This window comes from Scardinius erythrophthalmus, assembly GCF_964197995.2.
Source record: "Scardinius erythrophthalmus genome assembly, chromosome: 7".
In the NCBI taxonomy this organism is placed as follows: domain Eukaryota; kingdom Metazoa; phylum Chordata; class Actinopteri; order Cypriniformes; family Leuciscidae; genus Scardinius; species Scardinius erythrophthalmus.
The window spans coordinates 36,460,181-36,485,655 of NC_138227.1; the positions used below are offsets into that span (position 1 = coordinate 36,460,181).

General features: G+C 42.9%; 1 protein-coding gene across 1 annotated transcript; it reads left to right on the top strand.

Annotated features, from left to right (window-relative positions):
- Window positions 1-2,695: 2,695 nt before the first annotated feature.
- Window positions 2,696-6,344, top strand: LOC308693835 (kelch-like protein 10; the record flags this gene model as incomplete). The annotated part of the gene is made up of 7 exons (XM_081370926.1): window positions 2,696-2,838; window positions 3,269-3,758; window positions 4,220-4,639; window positions 5,031-5,228; window positions 5,446-5,595; window positions 5,764-5,880; window positions 6,198-6,344. The coding sequence occupies 7 exons, from the start codon at window positions 2,696-2,698 to the stop codon at window positions 6,342-6,344; spliced, it is 1,665 nt and encodes a 554-aa protein (XP_081227052.1).
- Window positions 6,345-25,475: the final 19,131 nt, after the last annotated feature.

A 25,475-nucleotide genomic window follows, 5' to 3' on the forward strand; every position in this document is an offset into this window, starting at 1 on the left:
ATAGTGGTTTTCACACATTTAGTGGTTATCTCACATTCGAGAGATATGCGAATAACACACAGACAGACAGACGGACGTTTCTGTAATTTATAGATAGATGGATTTATCACGTTCGGGAACCAAACTATAATATTCAGAAGTAAACAGTGTAGCTGACTGAGTGTTTATGTCAGAATGTTTATTTTTAAACCACAGCCTTCTTGGGGCTTCTTTGACTGATACAACTCTCTAATGTCAGAATGTTTATTTTTAAACCACAACCTTCTAAAAATGATATATTTAACGATATCTTTTGCATTTCTCATCCAAACAATGTCAAACTTGGCACTGCACTTACTCGTGCCCGTGGCAAGACACCTGTCGAGTTTGAAATCAATCGGACTAACGGTTCGAGAGATATGCGAGGAACAGACACACACACACACACAGACAGACAGACAGACAGACGTTCCTGTAATTTATAGATAGATGTTTGTCAGGCCGCCGAGGGCACACCCTTCGACGAAAACTCTAGATCTTCGCAATTTAACGTCACAAAGGCCTTAAGATTACACTCACCAAATTTGAAGAGTATCAGATCAAATCTGTAGGAGGAGTTCGTTAAAGTACAACATCAGGAAATTACGAAAAATGCCCAAAATCCAGGAGGAAGTTCAAAATAGCTCACTTCCTGTTGTGTTTAGGGCTATGCTCCAAGAGACTTTTCTGTAGGTATTGGGTCATTACATGTATGTACCAAATTTCATACCTGTACGTGAAACCAGGAGCCGGGGCATAATGTGGGGGCAATAATTTACCGAATTTGCCCCCCACAATTCTGAAAACCATATCACACGTAAATTTTCACCACTTCTGAAGCGTGTGCAAAGTTTCATGAGTTTTCGAGCATGTTTAGGCCCTCTAAAAAGCGATTCACTTTGGAGAAGAAGAATAATAATAAACGGAGCAAAAACAATAGGGTCCTCTCACCATCGGTGCTCGGGCCCTAATAAACGGAGCAAAAACAATAGGGTCCTCTCACCATCGGTGCTCGGGCCCTAATAAACAGAGCAATTCCAAGAGGGTCCTCACACCATCGGTGCTCGGGCCCTAATAATAAACAGAGCAATTCCAAGAGGGTCCTCACACCATCGGTGCTCGGGCCCTAATTAATGCTAAATGTTGCTAAATGTTGGATATTTAAGTAATTTTAAGATAAAAACAACAACATTTTGTCATAAATACAATACTTTAATTTTTTTACTAAAATAAATGTAGGCTAGATTCTGGGCAAACAAATTACAATAAGGTGGTTGTTTTACACCAAGGTGGAGACAGTTCTGTTTGTAACATGAGGCCAGAACAAGTGACAGGTGACATGGCCCCAGCCTAAGGATTTAGACCAATAAATGTAATTTAGGAAAAAATAGGGTTGTCCGTGTTTCTAACTTTTATTTGGGTGCATAGGATGGTCTGGATGGGTGTAGGATTTCCCAGCCTGGAATAAATAATACTGTGGTGGAATTTGCTAACTATTTAAATCTAGCGGGTTTAGTGTCTCATGTCGTAAATACAATGACGCTGGTAGAGGTGATTCTGTCTGACCAATCAGTGATCTGCAGTGTTTTCACGTCACATTTTCGTATCAGTACGGTACGCTTGGAACCTCAACAGAGGTGGTACCATTTAAAGCGAGCCGTACCGTACCGTACCATGCAGTGGAAATGCGCCATAAGTGAGCCGTACCGAACCGAGCCGTACCATACCATGCAGTGGAAAAGCGCCATTAGTGCTTGTGCTCTACAGGGGCTCGTGCTGTGAGCTGGGCCGACCAATTTTCACACTGTGGGGGTTTTATACGTTTCCCCATACGTAATGTCGAGGGATCGACTCGATGAGGGAACGTCTCTGGGTATTCACGTAACCGTAGTTCCCTGAGAGGAGGGAACAAGACATTATGTAAACTGCCGTGTGAAAAGCCTCTCAGCCTAAATAGCTCTTGTTCAGTCGAAAAGATTCTGAGGTTTTTTGGCGCCCGACGTCTCCTATATTGGAGGCGGCCATTGGCTATTTGCAAGCAAAAGAGTTATTCAAATCAGGTTTCAGCATTTCGAGGAAAATGGATTTTCCCATACGTAATGTCTCGTTCCCTCCTCTCAGGGAACTACGGTTACGTGAGTAACCAGAGATGTTTCTTCCATTTTGTTGTTGTTTATTTTGTTGCAGGTGGTCTGACAAAGACACCGATTGTACCCGCTGTGTTGATTGTAAAATGGTTTACATCGTTTGAATCACAAGTATCTCAGCTTTCCAAAGATAAGTAACATGTTTAAAAAATGTTTTTTAAGTTTTGTCTTTCAAGAGGTTAACTCTGTTAAACATCCAATAATGGCCCGCGGGCGGGACCTCGGAACTTTATCTGCCAGAATGCCCATGCTTTATTTATTGCATTTGTCACTGAGTTTTTAATCATTTTTAATATCTTTGTGACAGTGAATATGTTTTATGCAAAAGGAATCGATAAAACAAAACTCTATAATAATTATGTGGCCAAGACACAAACTGAAAAAATATATATTCAAGCTCTACAACTATGATGTCACAGAGACATTCTATAGAACTCTCCTGAGCAAAAGTCCCACAAAGACACAATCCTGAGGTGACTTTAATCAGTTTGAGGTGAGAAGACTGAATACATTTACAGTCCTGAGAGAACATGGAGACCATGAGAGAAACAGCCTCTGACGTGTTTGATGAAGCACGTTTACTGGGCGAACACACTGACATGATCATCAAGTCCAATGACAGAGAATTTCAAGTGCACAAGATCATCATGTGTGGCTGCAGCTCCTACTTTAGGTGAGAATAAGCATTTGAACTGCAATTGTGTGCAAATTACCAAGAAATGATTATAATTATATACATAATTTCAACATTATACTGTTGAAACTGCCTAAGCTTTCCAAATGTATATATAATCATGAAAATGAATGATTGTTTTGCCAGAACAAAGAATGTAACTACGGTATCTAGGAAAACCCTTTCTTGAAATGTAATTCTTCATTTTAATGGAGTTGAAGAGTGGCAATGAATGGTGAAACTAATTGGATTCTTTACATGAGAAAATTTGGCTGAAATTAAAATGTAAATAATGAAAAGTTATTTTATTTATGCTCATTATTAATTCTTTGTAACAATGTAGATTGCTTTGAAACAATTTACATTGTTAAAAGCGCTATATAAATTAAGATGACTTGACTTGACTTGACTTTGTCAAATTTGTTCACAGGGCTCTTTTCTCCAACAACTGGAGCAGACGACAACATTTCTGTGAAATTCAAGGAATATCCAGAGACATCATGCCTCTTATTGTCCAGTATGCGTACACAAGATCTGTGCTCATTACTCAAGAGAATGTGGTGGAGCTCTTGGTGGCGGCTGACATGACCTTAGTCTCAGGTCTTGTAGACGCCTGCTGTCAGTTCCTGGAGTCACAGTTATGCCCAGAGAACTGCATTGGCATCTACAAGTTTACAGAGGACTTTTACTCCTGCTCAAAGCTCCGCTGTAAAGCAAAGCACTACATCCTGCAGCACTTTGAGGAGGTTCTGCACGTTCGTGAGGAGTTCCTGGAGCTCTCCCTGGAACAGTTGGAGGAGATCATTGATGAGGATGAGCTGAATGTCAGACAGGAGGAGGTGGTTTTTGAAGCCGTCCTCCACTGGATTAATCATGCACCAGAAAACAGAAGGCAACACATTGCCATGCTTCTGCCAAAGGTAAAACAGATTTTTGTCTCGATTTCATTTCAAATATCATAAAAGTCTTAAATCAAGATACATTTTCTGCTATTATTTTAATGTTAGTTAAATGTTAGAAATTTTGTTTTGTGGTTTTGCCATTTATATATATATATTTAAATTTGACTATAATTTAATATAATATTTTTCAGTGTAATTTTTTTATTATTTTAGTATACATCGGACTAAATGAAAACGAGAAAAGGTTTTTAATTTTATTTTAAGGTTTTAGTTTAACTACAATAATCCTGGCATGTGGTAAGACAAATAAACAGTTCAAAGGGCAAACAAGTTTATTTTTCGTCCCCTTCTGACAGATTTTTTCTTCTTCTTGTTTTAAGCAGTAACTCACTTAATTTTGATTCATTTTTCATAAAACAACTGCTTAGTAACAGTCTTGCAACAGTCTCTGAAAGTCTAAACTCTCCCTTGTGCTTCAGGTTCGATTGGGGTTGATGTCATCAGATTACTTCCTCAATAATGTAAAGTGCAATGCACTAGTGATGGAGAATGAAGACCGCATGCCTGTTATCATCAATGCAATGAAGACTTTGTTTGACCACAACATGGATGAACCCACCAACTCAGAACTCATGCATCAACTGACACGTCCACGTCTGCCCTCATCGATCCTATTGGCCATCGGAGGATGGAGTGACCACAATCCCACCAATGCGATTGAGGCATACGATGCGAAGGCAGACTGCTGGGTCAGTGTGACTCCAGAGGATGAGCGTCCCAGAGGCTCTCATGGTACAGCAGTCCTGGATGAGTTTGTCTACTGTATTGGTGGTTATGATGGTGTGGATTGTCTCAACAGTGTGAGGAAATTCAATCTTATCACTCAGACTTGGCATGAGGTGAGTAATGCTGTAGCTCAACATGTAACTTTAATTTAGCTTCCTTTACAAAACAGTATTGTGGTACAGTGATGGTACCGGATTGTACTTTGATATGGACCATAGTGCTGAATGATGCGCTGTACTCCACATTACTTCAAAGAATAGATACAAACCATGATACATTTTTGTTTGTGTTCCAGCAATTGTTATAATATAATATAATATAATATAATATAATATAATATAATATAATATAATATAATACACCAGAGCATCATGATTGTGTCAAAAAATACCATTAAGAAAAATAATAATAGTATTATTATACTAATTTGCAACTGATAGGACAGAACCAATGAGATGGTGTATTGGTGTGTGTTCGCACACTGATGTATTTGGTGTGTTGTAGGTGGCCCCCATGTATGAACGCCGAGGCTTTATTAGTGTTGCTGTTCTGGACGGGCTCATTTATGCCATTGGTGGTGTTGATGGACAACAACGGCTTAAAACAGTAGAGCGCTACGATCCAAACACCAATCAGTGGACAATGATGGCACCCATGAATAGAGAGAGGAGTAGCGCCAGCGCCACCTCACTGCAGGGCAGGGTAAGAGCACTTACCCATGATTCCACACTCTTCTGCTGGAGACTCTTAATGCCTGTAAAGCATGAAGGAAATGTGTAATAGAGATATGGCATGCATGGGAATAGTTTAAATATGAAAAGGAATATCATAAAATGTACTGTGTTTTAAACACGGCTTTTCTGATCAGTCTGTGATGATTGTGCACGAACATCATGCATGTTATGTTTGTGTTTGTCAGATTTATATCTGTGGTGGTTTGAATGGGACCGGGTATCTCTCCTCTGCTGAGAGCTTTAACCCTGAAACAAACCAGTGGACTCTCATCGCTTCCATGAGTAGCCGCCGCATTAGTTTAGGTGTGATCGCTTATGCAAATCGAGTGTATGCTGTGAGTATTAAACACAGTTTTATAGTGTTAATTAGCCATGATAACCATGACACAAATACAGAAATATGGAACATTCACAGTTTAAAGGCTGCACGTATGTAAATGCATGCATGCATGTGCATATACAAATGCACAGAATACATAAATAAAGAGTGTATTTATTTAAAGGTTGGTGGTTCTGATGGTGCCAGTGATTTGCGGAGTGCGGAGGCTTACAATCCGCTCACTAACATCTGGACTGATGTTGCATCAATGTGCAATCCACGCAGCAGCTTTGGCATTGAGGTGAGATGTGTACAGTTAAAATCTGTTTCTGGTGAAACTATGAAATAACATTAAACTAATGATTTGATTATAATGAATATGCAGGAAAAAAATTGGTTTTGGTCCCATATTGACAATAAGTGGAAAGTTGCACCCTAAAATTGTAGAAGGCTTCAAAGATCAATGTGTTTGACTATAAAAACATCTACCTAATTCAAAGAGTCAGAAAATTCTACTATGTTTAATTGAAGTGTTGCATCTGTAAGATTTATTGATGTCAAGTTAAAGAGTTTAGCTGTACATTATTCATTTTCCTTTTTCCTTTCCTCAAAATCCAGGTAGTTAATGGTCAGCTGTTTGCTGTCGGAGGCTTTGATGGATTCAGCACCATCTCTGATGTGGAGCGCTATGACGATAAGACAGATCAAGGCACAGTATGCTGCCCTACGAGACTCCAGACACAAGACGAGTCTGACAGTGAATGATCTCCCTCTAGCAGATCTGACAATCTGACTACAAAGGGAGTGTCATGTCTCCTGAATAAATGCATTTAAAAAAAGGGGCTGTAATCTAAATGTTAAACTTTCTCTCATAGGGGTGTTCCATAAAAGATGCTAAGAAAAGCGGGGATTAAACTCCAAAACCCGACTTGAATAAACCTAACAAATAAGTTGGGGCTAAAGCGGTTTCATAAAAGGTAATTCAAGTTCACGCAATCCCACTAATTTGATCCAGGTTTATCTAGTCTAGATAACTGCGTATGCACGCGTTTCTGAAGCAGCCCTAGAGGTCGATCATAGATCAAATCGATCCACCCGTCAAACACCGTATATTTTGTGCTGTTCTATGCGTTTGAGACATGGTGTTTGCAAAACGTACATTTCACAGGAATATTCTCCATCTGTAAATCTTAGAAAGTCGTGCAAATATTTCCATTTTGCTGCTAAACTTCACATTGAACGAGCGCTGCTGCGCGCCAAATAGGAGCACAATAATTCTGACCAATGTATACATTTTGCTTGGAAAATTAATAGACTATGCGATATTTTATAACACCAGAAATATCTTCTAATTATAATAATTTATCTTTAGGATGTTGGATAAGTTGCAGTGAACTTATAGCTCATTACACTCTATTTTATACTTAAAATAATAAATAAAAATATTTAACAGAAGTAATTCAGGGAAGAATTTTTTAAGAAACCAAATATAATAAAGATACAAAATATACTTTTGGGTTTAGGACCTAAGCTACTTAACAAAGATGACTTATGCTTATTTAGAATGCTGAGAATTACAGCTATAATTAAAGCAATAATTGTTTTTTTTGGAGAAAGCAAGAATATTTGGTTAGATTTAGTTTATACAGTGCATTATGGAGAGGATAACGTGGAAAGTATACATTTTGAAAAGATATGTGCAACTCCAAAATTAAAGAATATTCCATAAAATAAAGGAATAAATATTAGTAAACCTTAACTAAATAACTATTTGTATAATTGTGTTAAATGTGTTTATATATATATATATATATATATATATATATATATATATATATATATATATATATATATATATATATATATATATATATATATATATATATATATATATATATATATATATATGTATGCTAAAATATTTGTTGTTGGACATTAGATGTGCCTTATTTAGAATTTTAAACATACAAATGTATTTTTATGATATAACGGTAAAGGGACTATATAGTCAATTACTAAGCTCAGGTTCATCTTACCAGTTAAAATGTACTCTGTGCTTTTGTAATTATTTATTTTAAATTTTGTGATTTTAACTTCTGCTTTAACAAGCTTTTTTATTTTATTTTACATTGTAATGTTCTAATGTTCTTCTAATAACCATAAAAATGTACTACAGTTGCCAAATAAAACCATAGAGAAATGTATTCATAAATCTTTAAAACTATCTAATTAAATATTGGGCACTAAACATTCAGCCAGTAAATAAAACCTGGATAATATATATTCTAGGCTACAATGATAAATGAGACCCTATAGACCTACAAACGTGTTAAATTATAGTGTAGACTATCAATTGTTTATGTAAAAAAAAAAAAAAAAAAAAAGTATAACAACATTAACAAACATTTCATATACAATTTAACACATTTGTAGGTCTATATTGTCTCATTTATCATTGTAGTCTTATTTAAGTTGATTTTCTTTACTGTATATTTATTTTTGGACTGATAGTGATTAATAAAGTCAAATAATGACATTTATGAGATGTTGCAACTAATACCTCATCATCAGCATTAACAGGTTTGTCCATCAACAAACCGATTAATTTACTTATACTTATTTATTTACCGAGTATTTTTCTAATTTATTGCGGTGAACACGTGGAAACTGTATCAATATAGTGCATACATTAGCCAAGCTCAAGCTTGAATGACTGATGTAACATAAACATTGATAAAACAAATCTTGCTCCATGCTTAATCTTTCTTCAAAGTAGTGAGAACGACAGACAATCTGCATTTATAGACCCAGTTATAGGTAAAAGTGGCCCACAACTGATTAGCAGAAGTATTTCAGTAAGACAGTGATAACGCGAGTTAGCCAGAAGCAGGAAACAATAGGTTACTGTTCGTAACCCCGGTTCTCTGAAACATCGAGTGGAGAGATCCACCTATGGGAAGGGCATCCACACCTGACCTCTGCAGAAGCATCCAATTGCACCAAGTCTGGCCTGACAGACAGAAGCACATGTCCAATGCCCGGTAAGGGAACCGCCCCTTACCAAGTGTATAAAACACTAGCACGCGCTATCTTACCTCAGTGAGCATATAACCTATTGTTCTCTTTCATCATCTCGTGTTCGAGATCCACCTATGGGAGATATGGACAGCTCCTTGATTGCCCAATACACTACAATGAGGCCCTGAAAGCCAGAGGACGGTCACCTGGAAAGGCGGTGCATGACTTGTCACGAGGAACCCACCACACAATGTGAGGAAGACACAAAGCAACAAGGAATAACATGTGGTAACATGCATTCATGAATAAACCTGACCACACTCATAATGGTGAGTAAATGGTGCCAGGTGCAGGTTAGAAACATGCTTAGTGACTTTAAAACTGCTGGACTAAGCAGCCCATGCTAAATAAGGGGTAAAGGGCCTAAGAGCACAAAGCTAAAAAAGAGCCAACACCCAGGACAGAATGAGCTACCGGAGTTCTGGTGACATTGAGCCGGTACTGTCTGACAAACGTGTGGGGAGAGGCCCAGCTTGCAGCGGCACATATGTCCTGCAAAGAGACTCCCTTAAACAGAGCCCAAGAGGCAGCCATACCTCTAGTGGAGTGAGCTCTGATGCCCTCAGGCGGCTGCACTCCCTTAGATTCATATGCCAAAGATATAGCTTCCACAAGCCAATGAGAAAGGCGTTGCTTGGAAATGGGGTTCCCTGAGTACGGGGGGCCCCAAGAGATGAAAAGCTGGTCGCTTTTTTTAAACGAGCTGGTCCTGTCTAAGTACACCCGCAGGGCACAAACAGGACACAAAGCATTCAACCTCTGATCCTCTGTGGAGGAGAAAGGAGCTGGGTGAAACGCGGAAAGCTCAATCACCTCACACGTGAATGCCGGGAAGCATTTTGGCATAAAGGCCGGGTTGGGCCTGAGAAAAACCTTATCTCCACTGAGAGAGAATTTAGTGCATGAGGGATGAACAGAAAGTGCATGGAGATCACTGACACGCTTGGCAGATGCCAAGGCCAGGAGCAGAGCTGTCTTGAAAGACAAATTCTTCAGGGAAATACTTCCCAGGGGCTCAAACGGCTGTTGAGACATTGCCTCCAGCACCATGGAGAGGTCCCACTCAGGAACTACTCTCTTGGGGACTGGAAGAGAGCGGCATGCGCCCTTTATAAATCTACAAATAAGGGGATGTTGCCCCACCGTAGCGCTGTCGAACCCCACATGTCATGCAGTGATAGCCGCTAAATAGACCTTAATTGTGGAAAAGGATCTTCCCTTATCCATAAGGTCCTGCAAAAAGCCTAAAATATCAGTGATTGAGCACTGATATGATATTAACTGTCGCCCTTCACACCATTCATCGAACAGACGCCACTTACAGTCGTAAAGGGACTGTGTCGACGAGGCTCTGGCACACTGAATGGTGGCCACAACACGTGGGGGGAGGCCCAATGTGTTTAAGTTGGCCCTCTCACGGGCCAGGCCCAGAGGGCCACCCTGTCTGGGTGCGGGCGGTAGATTTCCCCATTCGCTTGGGACAGAAGGTCTGTGCGAAGTGGGAGGGGCCATGGCTGGGCATACAGCAGAGGGATCATCTCTGAGAGCCACGGTGCCCCGGGCCACCTGGGAGCTATCAAAATCATGGTCAAGCTCCGTTCCCTCACCCTGTTCCCTCACCCAGCGTTATGAGGCAAAGGGGAGGAAATGCGTAGAGCAGCACGTTGGGCCACGGATGGGCCAGTGCGTCCACGCCGAGGGGGGGCGTCCTCGTCCCGTAGCGAGAAGAACATAGGACAATGGGTGTTTTCGCGCGAGGCGAAGAGATCTACGGTTGCCTGGCCGAACCTCCTCCACAGTATACCCACTATCTGAGGGTGGAGGCGCCAGTCCCCGTAGAGAGGGTTTCCCCTTGACAAGAGGTCTGCGCCCCTGTTCAGTATGTCCGGGACATGGGTCGCCCGTAATGACAGAAAGTGCCGCCTGTTCCATACTAACAGCCTGTGAGTGAGAGCATGCAGCTTGGAGGAGCGCATCCCCCCTGGCGGTTGATATATGCTACAGCTGTCGTGTTGTCGCAACGCACCAGCACATGATGCCCCTGCAAGCGGGGCAGAAAGTGATTCAGATCTTTCCACACAGTGAGGAGCTCTAAATAATTTATATGGGCTGAGTGAAGTGTGCATGGCCACACACCATTCACTGTTCTGCCCTCTTGTGTGGCTCCCCATCCTGTTAAGGACGCGTCTGTCGTTACTACTTTCCGCAGCATAATCGCCCCAAGAGGGGTCCAATGCACGTAAAACTCTGCGTTCCTCCAGTGGCGCAGCGCTACTGTGCATGAGCGGGTCACTGTGACAGAGCGGCGGAGATCGCGTACAGGGCTGAGATGAAGAGATAAAATCCACTTCATGAAAGCCCTCATTCTCAGAAGGCCCAAAGGCAGGACATGTATAGCCGCAGCCATAAGAACCTGTAGCCTGAGACATGCCCGATAATGTACTCTTCGCTCCTTCACTGAAGGAGAGAACGCGCTCTTGAGAGACGCGCGTGCATCGTGACCGAATTCAGCTCCAGACCCAGAAAAATTACTCTCTGCGTGGGAGTGAAAGTGCTCTTGCTCACGTTCACTTTGAAGCCGAGCGCTGTGATGTGAGCGATTACATGGGCAGTGTTTTGCATTACAGTCTCTCTCGAATCGGCAATAATCAGCCAATCGTCTATGTAAGTCAGGATTTTGAGCCCCGCTAATCTCAGCGGCCCTAACCCTGCCTCCGCACACAGACAGAACACTCTTTGGCTGAGTGCTAGACCAAACGGAAGTACTGTGAACTCGTAACATATGCCATGGAAGGCGAAACGAAGAAACTTCCTGTGTGGAGGATAAATGCTTATGTGGAAAAAAGCATCATTTCAGATCGATCGATGTAAACCAATCGTTCTGTTTTACTGCACGAGAGAGAACTTTGTGGGTTAACATTCTGAAATTGTATTTCCTTAAATGTTTGTTCAACACTCTGAGATCCAGAATAGGACGAAGTGAACCATCCTTCTTTGGAATCAGGAAATAACGGGAGTAAAAACCCTGATGACATTGATGCGGAGGCACCACTTGCACCGCCCCCTTCTCGAGAAGAGAAGAGATCTCATTTTTCAGAATGTGAGTGGAGCTTTCTTCTGTGTGAGAAAAGATAACTCTGCTGAAACGTGGAGGTTTTCTGGCAAATTGAAGTCTGTAGCCCTTCATTATGGTGCGAATCACCCATTCTGGAGCCGACACAGACTGCCAGGCTGTCACGTGTGCCGTGAGAGAAGCCACTCTCACCGGAGAGTTGCCTAGGGCTGGCAATACAACCGGATCGTTCATTTGTGATACAATGGCGCCATCTAGTGGACAACTTAGGGACGACATGTAGGATTTTTGACAAACACCAGCACTCGGTAGAGCCTTCGCTCTCAGTGTTTGATATTTTTGCTGTTTTTATTTTTTTTATTTTTGAAACACACAGAGGGGTTTGAACCTTTATTGAATGTGTGAGAGGTGGTTTGTGCAAACTGTGAAATGACCATGGTTGGGCACTTTTCAACAGTGCTGGGGCACTTTTTGATAGTGAATTTCCCCCCAGTTTTAAAACTGGAAGCTAGGAGGGGAAATTTTTTATGGACCACACCTGAACTTGTGACAGGTCCATGTTGAACTGAGGTTGGGCACCCGAACGAGGAAAAAGGGGCCCTCGAGTTGAGAACTTCCTCTTCTTGGGTGAAGGGGGAAAAAACTCAAACTTGTGTCCAATGGGCTGGTCGCCCAAAAACCTGGACAGAGAAGCCCCTGGAGCTGAACATCAGGTAGGCCGCTTCCTCTTCCTGTCCGACGGGGTAGAGTTAGTGGGCTTTTTTGGCTGCGGCCGCAGCGAAAGACATCTTACCCCAGGGCTTAGGAGGATGGTTGGGCTGCTGGCTAGGCTGCTGGCTGGGTGGCCTGCTGCGAGCCTTGGGTCTGGCTGTGTTATGGTACGGCCGTCCCTTGGTCGGGGCCGGAGGGGGCCGTGAGGGGGGCTGATGTGGAGTGGCCTTTTTAGGCAGGCACAGTTTAAACGCCTCATCCTCCTTCTTCTTATCATCGCACCGCTGTTGCATAAGGGCAACGGCAGGGCCAAAAAGAGCCTAGCCTGGTTCCACTGGGGCTCCTGCTATGCGTCTTTTCTCGCTGTCGGGCAGACCAGAGAGATTGAGCCAGAGGGTGCGTTCACCCACAACAGACAGGGCCATAGAACGTCCGCCGGCCTGAACAGCCTGTTGGGCATTGCGAAGGACGGTAACGATCCACGGTAACGATCTCCTTCCACAGCGTCGGCGATGACACGCCTTTCTCCAAATGTGAACTCATATCCTCCAAAAGCTCAGCCTGGTAGGCAGAGAGGAGGGAGGAAACATTTAGAGCCCGTACCACGAGAGCTGGGGCCTTGTACGAGGCCTGGTAAACACGCTGGGAAACGGTCCATCTTATTAGGAAGGACTGGCTTAGGAGGGGCCAGTAACCCTCCCTTCGAGGGGTTAAGGTGTCTGGCAATCGAGGGCTCGTTGGTGGGAGGGTCGCCCATGCCACACAATGCCATATTCTTAACCTCCAGCCCTGCCAAACCGTGCTTTAGATCTAGCGGGTCTCTCCAATAGTGACGCATGTGCTTAGCGCTTAGGGGATGACAGGCATGAGCTGCTTCCTAGGACCGGGAGGGGGGCCTAGGAGTTTGCCGTCATACACATCCCTTTCTTGGTCGGCGGCATTCTGGAGGGCCGGCCATTCAATGCCGAGACGAGCGGCCGCTCGCTCACACACCTCGAGAAGGGCCAGTGTTGCCGAGCCGCTAACGGGGGAGCTTGGGTGGATGGGATGGTTTCCTCGTCGTCCGAGCCATCAAGTATAGCGGGGTCTTCGTCCTCGAGTGAGGAAATACCGGGAAGGATTTCCTCGAGTAAGCCCTCGTTAGACTGGTCAGCCCAACTGAGAGCAGGCATGCTCTGGGAGGTCCCCGGAGCTGCAACGCTTGCACCTAATCCAACATCAGAGTCGTATTGTTTGTCCGTGTTTTGGGTGGCAACCTTAAGTCTACGTCGAAGAATCTTCCTAGGCAGAGCGAGGCAATGGCTGCAGTTCTCAGGAAGTGAAAGCGCTTCTTCCGCATGCTTCAATCCCATGCATACCACTCAAAAAGAATGGGTATCCCTTGCGGCAATGACTGAACCGCAGGCGGCAGGGCATGCACGCGACTGCGCGTTAGCAGGACCGGAGAGCTTGTGATCCATGGGAGAGGTGAAAGCTAAGAAAGCAGGCGGGCAGCCTGAGCAAATCCAGGTAGCGAGCATGGGTGGCTTGCAACCAGAAATAAATCGCAACTAAACGTAGCCGTCTGACAATCAAGCCTGGCGGAGGCTGATCGAAACAGATATTTCCTCCTGTTGACTGTGGTGAAGTCAGCGAAAACCGTAGAGCTGCCAAGCAAAGAGGTCACAAGAAGCGTATAACAACTGAGGTAAGATAGCGCGTGCTAGTGTTTTATACATTTGGTAAGGGGCGGTTCCCTTACCGGGCATTGGACACGCGCTTCTGTCTGTCAGACCAGACTTGGTGCAATTGGATGCTTCTGCAGAGGTCAGGTCTACTCCCTGACAGTTGTGGTATCATAGATCAATTTTAACCACTGATTCTTCACATGCTCGTCCTTGGGCAGTGAACAGAAACTGGCTTTACCTTCACATTGTAGAGCACAGCATCTTCTCGACATGATGCTATCCAGTGTCCACAGGAATCAGCTGTTGGTTTGAGGCTCAAGTTTTCCCTGGTGTCTGCGCGCGCAATAAGTGGGCGGGCAATATGCTAATGTTTCGTCTTGATGTCACAACGAAACAGCTTATGACTCGTTTGAAAAACAATTAATTTTATTGACTCAAAGTCAACTCATACCTTTGAAAGACAATAACTTTATATATGGTGCACTTCTAGATTTAAAACTTTGCAGGATGTTTTCATTCACTTAGAGCTATGTTACACACTACATGAAAGGTCATTTTCAAAAAAATGCCCAGCATTAACTCAGCCAGAGCTCTACCGATGGTCTCTTGGTGAGCTGTATTGATGGTGAACCTTAGCTCCGGTAACCACTGGTCCCACGTCTGATGATATTGTCCCACATAGGACGCAATCATGGTTTTTACAGTCTTACTTTTTACTGAGGTTTTACTAAAAACCTCATGTCATGACAGCAGTCCTGGGAACGGCAGTTGTTTATTTAAACAGTATTATAAAAAATATTACAAATACCAAATTTATTGAAAATATGATTTTAAAGCCTCTTAAGGAAAAGTGAAATTTTAACTCTTTTTGTCAATGTATTATAACACTCAGACGGTATTATACAGCAGAGTATACACAATAAATAGGAACGCTGTTCCTGTTTGCTTGTCCACATAAAAGTCAGCAACAATGGATTGCACAACGCGATTAGATTAACAAACAACCTCAGTGTATTAAGAAAACAAAAGAACATGTACAATAATACCATATAGATATTTACAAACAGCATTGAATGCGTGTGTGGGTGTATGAGCGTTTCCGCAAAGTCTTATAGTCCAGCAAATGTATATACAAAGTTAGGATCAGCCTCACCGGTAACATTGTCAATCAAGTCCGTGAGCATGATCAATGAAGTTGATAACTGGCTTAAGTCTTCCGATAAAAGTAATCCTGGCAGCGAGCCCACAGAAATACTCCTTCAAGGAATGCGACCCAGTGCTTCCAAGTCAGTCAATGGATAGTCATCAATCACACCGGTAAATTTGTGAATGAGAGTACGCTCTCTCGAAGACTGGAATACTGGTTCCTTTTATGGAAAACACAATAGTAGAGCCCGTCTACGGAGAGCCTGCCCACTCCCTTTTAAGTCCTATTGTACCGAATTTTGGTTGTAGTTTCACCCGAGTTCCACTGGGGGCGATCGCCCATGAGTGCAAAATGAATGGGAGTCTATGGGGCTAGACGGCTAAATTTGTCTCTTTCACCCGATTACCGTTGAGAAATCTCAGATTTGATTGTAGGTTTTGCAAGTTCAACATGGGTTATAGGTCGAAAGTTGAATGAACGAGTACTTATGTCCTTTCGATTTCTTACAGGTTGAGTTGTTGTTGCCCATAACACGCTAGCATTCTGCTAATGAACGCTGATTGGTCAGTGAAGGACTGATTATGACCAGAGATACCGCTTGATGGCATCGTAGCATCCGAAGACCAGAAACAAACAAAACAAAAACTCATCTAGCACGTGTATTTACCTGTGTCAGCTGTGTTGTTGATGCCTCGAGAGAAAAGAAAGTGCAGAGCGTGAAAGCACCAAAGTGACTGAAGGATTGCTGTAAAGCAATATCTCTGATCGTACGATGTGTATGACGTCATTGACACTTAAAAAGACATTTTAAAGTAAATAAGTGACTCTAACACCCAGCGATGTGTAATTTTTTTTCATCTCCTTTCGAATACAACATTCAAATTACTAGACAAAAAATTATATCCTGAGAAAAGTGGATTTTGATGGGTATAGCGCCACAGACCTCCATCATTCTGCACTCGTCCTGTGAGCGCCCTCATATGGAACCAGAGTGGAACTGCAACCAGTTCAGAAGCCGGAAGTGTACTGAGAGTGAAACTTCTCGCCTTATTAGACATTCTCTGACAAAAGTCTTTTCCTGTTTACATGACAGGTACCCACGTGACTCGAAGACATCACGAGAAGTTCTCACGTGAACAGCAATCGGGGTCAAATACACAACCGCTAAGGAACATACAGTGTACAGAGGAAAGCAGATAAGGTAATAACATAAAGTGACGAAACATACTTTGTTATCAGGCACTAACCCTATCTAAAAGTTGCCCTTATGTGGCCACACTACATAGATGGCTTTTTAAACGGTTTAAAGGAGCAGTGATGTCAGCAAAGCGTGGAATGAACTTGTGGTACCATCCAGCTAGTCCCAAGAAGCGTTGGAGTGCGTTAAGGTCTTTGGGAGGAGGATAATCAGCCACCGCCTGGGTCTTTTCAGGATCCATCTCCACTCCTTTCTCTGACACGATGTGTCCCAGGAATTTTAGTTGTCGTTTAAAGAAGTGACACTTCTTCATGTTGAGAGTAAGTGAAGCCTGGTTGAGTCTGTGTAGAATGGTGTTCAAGTGTTGTACATGTTCTTTTAATGACCGTGAATAGATTATAATGTCATGAATATAAGCAAAACTTCCCTCTCAATTCTGCTAGGACCTTCTCCATCAGCCTCTGGAAGGTGGCTGCGGCATTCCTGAGACCATATGGCATAGAGCAGAATTGGAATAGCCCCTGGGAGGTGATAAAGGCTGTTTTATTCTTACTCTCCTCCTCCATTTCCACTTGCCAGTATCCTGGCCGCAAGTCCAATGTACTGAACCATGAGGCGCCTTCCATGGATTCCAGGATGTCATAGATGAGAGGCATTGGATATGTGTCAGGTATGGTCTTACTATTAAGCTTCCTATAGTCGATAGGAACCTGTAAGACCCATCCGTTTTGGGGACCAGGACTACGGGTGATGACCATGGGTAGAAGGAGGGCTCGATGATGTGGTCACTTACCACTTGTTTCATCATCTTTTTCTTGAAAGGAGAAACTCTGTAAGCCATAGATTTGACAGGCATTTCATCACATAAGATGATTTTGTGTTGTTCCACAGATGTTTTCCCGAGAAGCTTGGAAGTGGTATGAGGCCAAGTATCGGATCAGCTTCCGTAACTCCTCCTGGATGTCGGACTCCCAGCTGGGAGCAACTTCAGCGATCGGAGAAACGAGAGATGGATGCCATGTTGAATGTAAGGCGTAATAAAGACTCACTGTTGCCGTAGTGTGTCCTCTTTCCCCTACCGGAATCGTAGCCAGTCCTGGGTTTATTGTGGCTGTTAGAAAGGGATGATACATATATCCTTTGCCCACTTTCAGCCCATATCTCCCTTGGCCTACATCCACGATGGCTTCCGCGGCTCTTAGGAAATCCAGGCCTGCTATCAAGGGAAACGCCAGGTGAGCATCCTTCATTATGTAAGTATCCACTCCACATAACTTCTAATACCATTTGTAACAGACGGCTTTCTTGTTGAAAGCTTGATGCACCTTTCCCTCGGCCATAATAAACCGTTGAAGGGGAACTGGATGGTCAGAATTCGGTTCACCTCATAACTGTCTCCACAGGTTTTCCTGCATTAGGGTGTACGTGCTCCCTGTATCCAGCACAGCCTTCACCTCATGCCCTTCTATCGTTACTGGCACTACCAGAAGGGAACTTATAGGGTGCGGTTGTGCAATAGATAGTCCTGCCAGATTTTTAGAGGTATTACGTTCATTTGGTCTTTTATTAGCCTTTTCTCTACCATTCTGACTGTCCACCTTCTGTCAGAAATCCTTCGCCCCCATACAGTCTTTCTCCACCATAGAGCCCACTTTCACCAGTTGTTCCACAGTTTTCACCATCCCTCTCAAGCAGCCCGCGACCCTGGGGTTGATGTTGTTGAGGATGCGGCTCACCATCTCTTCCTCTGTCATGTCAGACTTCCACTTAAGGCAGAGGGCCCGGTAATCAGGCAAAATCTCTCAGGCGTTGACGTGGCTGCTGAACCAGAGACCTCAGCTTATCTTCCACTTCTGCGAGGTAATCATCTGGTAGAAATGCATCCATAAATGCCTCTTTGAAAGATTGCCTGTGCTGGACTTTAAACTTCGGTTTCAACAAGGACTTTTATTTTGTTACTTATTTTTGGGTTTTCCTTAGTTTTCCAATGGTTTCCTGTTTTAAAGAGGAAGTAGGCCATATTCCTTCAGTGGTTTAGTTGTGCAAGGTACTCCATGTGGTTGCAGACATCCATCTATATCTTGCTTATCAAAGCCCTTTGAAATGAAATATCTGTAAGTGACTGTTTGATTTTGTTAAGTGAGCATTGAGTTCTTTATTGTTGTGCTATGTAATGTAGCATTTAATTCAGCATGTTTGTTACCTTTTTCTACTCAAGTTTGCAAAGTATTAAAGGGGTCATATAATGCCATTTTTGTACAAGCTAATATGATTCTTTAGGGTCTAAATTAAAAGTTTGTAATATACTTTAATTAAAAATTCTCATTAGTATTGTAAGAAAACACTAATTTTACCTGGTCAAAAACAGCTCTGTTTTCAGCACGCCGTTTCAGTGCATGTGTCTTTAAATGATAATGAGCTTTGCTCACCCCGCCCCTCTGTTCTGTGGGTACACCGTATTAGACATTCTCTGACCGTATCTAACACAATAACCACGTGTTATTCGTTATAAACGTGGGATTATGAATTATATTGAGAACGTCGTACATAGAAAACATGCCGTAATGTACCCTGAGTGTAAACCTTAGACGCATTCATCGTGAAGCCTGCAGCAAGGTTTGCAAATTTCGCAAAGATTAATATAAATACTAATATAAAGGTTAATAAAACATTACACTCACATCTTCTGGAGGTTCAGCAGGAACACGTTGGTACCGATCCGTTTTTTCTCGTTTGTGAAGCTGTCTGGTGTGAAATGATTCGCGCAAACATGAAAGCATGGACGATCGTGGGGAATCCCCGTGAGGGAATCCCCGCGTCAATCCTTTGGGCATATCGCTTCAAAAACAAAACTCAGCCACTGCATCTTCAACGGCTCGGATTTAGGAACATCCAAATGACTGCTGTGTTCCTTATTACATCTAAGAACAGAACACCACAATCGCTTAGACGCCATTCTACTCCAGCATATCAACAATGGCGGACTACTATGACGGCTGTCACAGCTCGCTGAGGGCGGGTCTTGTGTTGAAACCCGGCTGTCAATCACAATAGCGGGAGGGGCGTACGATCTTATGACGTCACAATATCGAACGGCTTGATTTCAGAGATGGTCAAACATATAAGGAGATTAAAACAAAACCACTGGATGGATTTTTATCATGATAGGATGGTTGTGTACAGGCACTGCCAACAGACATTTCAGTGCAATCAACTTGTAAAAGTGCATGTACCATTATATGACCCCTTTAATCTATGCTGTTGATTCAACTGTATTGTTGTTGGTTCTTTGCCTTGTGTGTTTGAGAATGCTCATTTATTTAATGATTTATCTATTTTGTGAAATTCATGTTTGTGTATTTTTCTAATTGTAGTTTCACACTTTTCATGATTAAACTTCATAAATGGCACCTTCGTGGAGTTTATTGTGGAAGTATAACTGGATCCATTAAAACAGTGAGGCCAGTGAAAAGATAAGTAGCAAATTGGAAAGATGGAGGGGATGCCTGTCTAACAACTGCATCTATCAGAGAGATAAAGGAATATCTCTGTTTGTTAGCCTGCACAAAGATCATGTCTTCAAGTGAATCTAAATCATCACTGCGCCATCGCATGCACAAAGAAAGTGATGATGCTTGCTCAAGTTCTCAAGCTTCCACCTCATCAAGAAGTTCTACGGCCAGTTTAGCCGTCACGAAAGCTTGTGCAAGGGCAGAGGCAGCCAAGGCAAGAGCGGCTCATGCAAAGAAAGAAATTGAGATTAAAGTTGAACAAGCCCGACTTCAAGCAACACTAGAGGCACTGCAGGAAGAGAAAGAAAAAGATGCGGCCATAGCAGAAGCAGAAATTCTAGCAGCAGCCTTCACAGAAGTAGACCATGTATCAGCATCAGAGTTTTCCAAAGAGATCAGCCTCCAACGCATTGCAGACTATGCAAGAGACCAAGCTTCTAGCTGTAACTTACAACGTAGTACTGAGCATTTACAGCCTGGCCAAATTCATTGCATGCAGTCAGTTGGTAACTTCTGGACTGAATTCTTTTGATGATAAACCTGTAAATTATTGGGCTTGGCGATCATCTTTCAAAAGTACTATTGCAGACCTTGACCTTAAACCAGAGGAAGAGATGGATTTGCTCATCAAATATTTTGGAAGAGAATCATCTGAACAGGTACGAAGACTAAAATCAGTTAATATTAGGCACCCTTTTGAAGGTCTACAAATGGCTTGGGAGAGGCTAGAGGAAATGTATGGTTCATCAGAGGCTATTGAAAGAGCTCTCTTCTCTAAATTGGAAAGCTTGTCTAAGATATCAGGTAAAGATCTGTATAGGCTGCGTGATCTTGGAGACCTGCTTGCAGAGCTGGAGGCAGCCAAGCTGGATGGCTATCTTCCTGGGTTGTCTTACCTTGACACCGCTCATGGAGTGAGCCCAATTGCAGGAAAACACCCTTATAATATCCAAGAAAAATGGATATCGTATGGATCGAAGTACAAGAGAGACTTCTGTGGCCTTCCCACCATTTTCTGTGTTTGCTGACTTTATTCGTTCAGAAGCTAAAACAAGAACGGATCCCAGCTTTGCCATTTTTCCTTCAGTGCCACAACAAGAAAATCGAGAAAGATCAGATAAATTCAGGCAAGCTTCTATAGCTGTTCATAAAACCCAAGTCAACATGTCTGAAACAAGAAATGCTACGGACAGGATACGGACTGTTGATCCTCAACGATATTGTCTCATCCATGACAAGCCACATCCATTAAAAAGATGCAGAGGCTTTAGAGCAAAAAGTCTTGAAGATCGCAAACAGTTTCTTAAAGAACATTCAGTATGCTTCAGGTGCTGCTCTTCTATAGAACATATGGCAAAAAACTGCAAAGCTGAAATCCACTGCACTGAATGTGATAGTGATCGTCATGTGTCCGCTTTACATCCTGGTCCAGCACCCTGGAGGAAAACCGTCTCTCCTGTCTTAGAAGATGGCAGGGAGGAAAGTGAATTAACCAATCAAGAGGTAACATCAAAGGGTACTGAAGTGTGTGGAGCTGGAAAGAGTGCTAGAGCATGTTCCAAGATTTGTTTGGTTAATATCTATCCTGTGGGTAACAAAACAGAATCCAGAAGAATGTATGAAATTCTGGATGAACAGAGCAACCGCTCATTGGCAAGAACAGAATTCTTTGAAGAGTTTCAAATCGAAGGATCTTCTTTTCCATATTCACTCAAGACATGTGCTGGATTAAAAGAGACAACAGGAAGGAGAGCAAGTGGCTACATTGTGGAATCACTGGTTAAGAGTGTAAGCCTTCATCTTCCTACACTGCTAGAGTGCAATCAGATTCCTAACATTCGTTCTGAAATTCCTACCCCAGATGCAGCGCGTCATTTCAGTCACCTCAGGGATATTGCTGATGAAATACCAGCCCTAGATCCAGATGCTAACATCCTCCTCCTCCTTGGTAGGGACCTCATTAGGGTCCACAAAGTCCGTTAACAGATTAATGGTCCACACAACGCTCCATTTGCTCAAAAGTTAGATCTTGAATGGGTAGTTATTGGAGACGTGTGTCTTGGAGGTGCTCATCGACCTGCTCATGTAGATGTTTTTAAGACCTCCATACTTGAAAGTGGCCGCCCCAGCTTCTTCTGGCCCTGTGAAAGTCAGTTCCATATAAAAGAGCAGTATGGCACCAAGCTTCAGTTTCAAGATCAACTTGCATCAAAAGGTGTAAGTGCTTTAGCAGCATGTGCAAGCGAGAAGCTAGGCCAATCAATCTTTGTTTGTACATCCAGAGATCACAAGCTTGCACTGTCAGTGGACGATGACAGGTTTCTACGCTTAATGGACAAAGAGTTCTATCAGGATGAATCCAATGGCTGGGTGGCTCCTTTGCCATTTCAAGTTCCCAGAGGAAGGCTTCCAAAATAACAGAGTATGCTTACAACCGTCTATCCTCACTTCGTCATACTTTGGACAAACGTCCTCAGATGAAAGCTCACTTTCTTGAGTTTATGGACAACATGTTCTCTAACGGACATGCAGAAATTGCTCCCCCACTCAGGAAAGACCAAGAGTGCTGGTATCTGCCTTTGTTTGGTGTTTATCATCCGAAGAAGCCAAACAAGATCCGTGTGGTCTTCGACTCCAGTGCACCTTATAATGGAGTCTCATTGAATGATATCCTACTTAAGGGGCCAGATCTCAACAATACCCTCCTGGGAGTGTTGCTAAGATTTCGTAAGGAGCCAGTGGCGATTACCGCTGACATTCAGCATATGTTCCACTGTTTTTTAGTCAGAAAGGATCACAGAGATTTCCTGCGCTTTCTCTGGTATCAAGACAATGACCCTGGTAAAGAAATAGTGGAATACAGAATGTGTGTACATGTGTTTGGCAATCGTCCCTCTCCTGCTGTTGCCATATATGATTTGCATAGAGCGGCCAAAGAGGAAGAAAAGAACTTCGACAGTGAAGTTAAAGAGTTCGTTTAACATGATTTCTATGTTGATGATGCTCTGAAATCATTCCCCAATGAAACCACAGCAATTAGTGCTCTGAAGCAAACTCAAGACATGCTTGCAGTAGCAAACCTTAGGCTACATAAAATAATCTCTAATCGACCTGCAGTGATTGAGGCATTTCACCCTGAAGATCGGGCTGTGGATATCAAAGATGTTGACCCTTTTCTTTGAAGATACTCCAGTCCAGCGTAGCCTAGGAGTGTCATGGAACTTAGCATCAGATACATTTACTTTCCAAGCTATTGACGATAAGAAGCCATTCACACGGCGAGGTGTACTGTCAACCGTAAACAGCTTATATGATCCATGTGGTTTCATTGCTCCTGTTACCATCAAAGGCAGGCTGTTGCTTCGGGAACTCTCAATGCAGGCTGAAGACTGGGATTCTCCATTACCAGATGACATAAAGCCAGAATGGATCAGATGGAGGAACTCCTTACAAAATTTGCAAGATTTAAAGATACCACGAACTTACTCATCTTTTCCTACTTCTGAGGTTCAGACAAGGGAATTGTGTATATTTGCAGATGCATCCGTGAAAGCTGTTGCAGCTGTAGCTTATCTGCGATCCACATCTCGAAATGGCCAAGCAGATACTTTGTGTTTCGAAAGACAAAGTTGGCACCACGGCCAGATCTGACTGTTCCGAGATTAGAACTCTGTGCAGCAGTTCTAGCAGTTGAGATCGCAGACATGGTTGTAGAAGAAATAGACTTGCAGTTCAATAGTATCCAGTTCTACACAGATAGTAAGGTTGTTCTTGATACATTATGTTCCATAATCGAACAAAACGCTTTTATGTGTATGTGAACAACAGAATCCAACGAATTCTTCAGTCATCTACTCCTAGCCAATGGAACTATGTTCCATCAGATGTCAATCCTGCAGACCATGGGTCTAGATCTGTATCAGCTGATTGTCTCAGTAGTACAACTTGGCTTACAGGGCCAGATTTCCTTTTAAAATCTCCAACCTTAAATGCCTTGCTTTAAGAGGATTATGACCTTGTTGATCTTGAAGTAGATCCAGAAATCTGACCACAAGTGATTTCATGTCTAACTGCAGTGCCTAATCAGTTCCTGACTCCTGAGCGTTTTGAACGCTTCTCCAGCTTGAGTAAGCTAATCAGAACGATCGCTCGTTTAAGCCACATCTCCCAGTCATTCTCCCATTCAACAAAGGAGCCAAGATGTAGTGGATGGCATCTCTGTAGTAACAGTCCTACAAATGAAGAGTTGGAAAAAGCCAGGATTGTTATCCTAAAGAGCGTTCAAAATGTAGCCTATCCAGAAGAGTTAAGTGATATAAAAGCAGGATGCAATCTCTCACCTTAAAGTAGTATACGGAAACTTCATCCTATTCTGGATGACAAAGGTCTTCTGCGTGTTGGAGGCCGTATTGCTCAGGCAGGTCTTGAGAAGGAAGAATGCAATCCTGTGATCATTGCTGGGAAACATCACGTAGCAACTTTGCTTGTTCGACACTACCATCAAGCAGTCAAGCATCAAGGAAGGCATTTTACTGAGGGAGCAATACGAGCAGCAGGGTATTGGCTGATGAGTGCCAAAAGATGCATTGGAAGTCTACTTAACAAGTGTGTGACATGTAGAAAGCTTTGTCGTCCTACAGAGCTCCAACAGATGGCAGATTTGCCTGCAGAAAGACTTCAAGTGGCTCCACCTTTCACATATGTAGGAGTCGATGTATTTGGACCATGGCAGGTTGTTTCTCGCCGCACCAGAGGAGGCTGCTCCAATTCCAAAAGATGGGCAGTCATTTTCTCTTGTATGTGCACAAGAGCAGTGCACATTGAAGTTGTAGAGACATTGAGCTCAAGCGGATTCATTAATGCTCCGAGACGTTTTTTTGCAATAAGGGGACCTGCTAAGCAGATACGCTCTGATTGTGGCACAAACTTTATTGGAGCAGTGCAGGAGCTCAAGATGAATAAAGAAACTTCAGGCTCTGATCTTCAGAAGTATCTACAACAACATGCTTGTACATGGATATTCAACCCTCCCCGTGCGTCACATATGGGAGGTGCTTGGGAAAGGATGGTGGGTATAGCCCGACGTATTCTTGACTGTTGTTGCTTGAAAGAAAGTCCCTGCATCTCACACACGACGTTCTTGTAACCCTCATGGCTGAAGTTTCTGCTATCATTAATGCACGCCCTCTCGTGCCAGTATCTTCAGATTATGAAGTTCCTTTAATACTCACCCCTGCTATTCTGTTTCCCTCTGCCTCTTGGCGAGTTTACAGATAAAGATCTTTTCAAGGCTGAGTGGAAAAGAGTTCAAAATCTTGCAGAAACATTTTGGACAAGATGGCGCCGTGAGTATCTTACCACTCTACAGAGTAGGCAGAAGTGGCAAGACAAGAAGCCTTGTCTCAAGGAAGGAGACATTGTGTTGATGAAAGATAGCCAAGCAGAGAGAAATCAGTGGCCTATGGCTATCATTGCAAAAACACTACCTCGTAAAGATAGTCTTGTGAGGA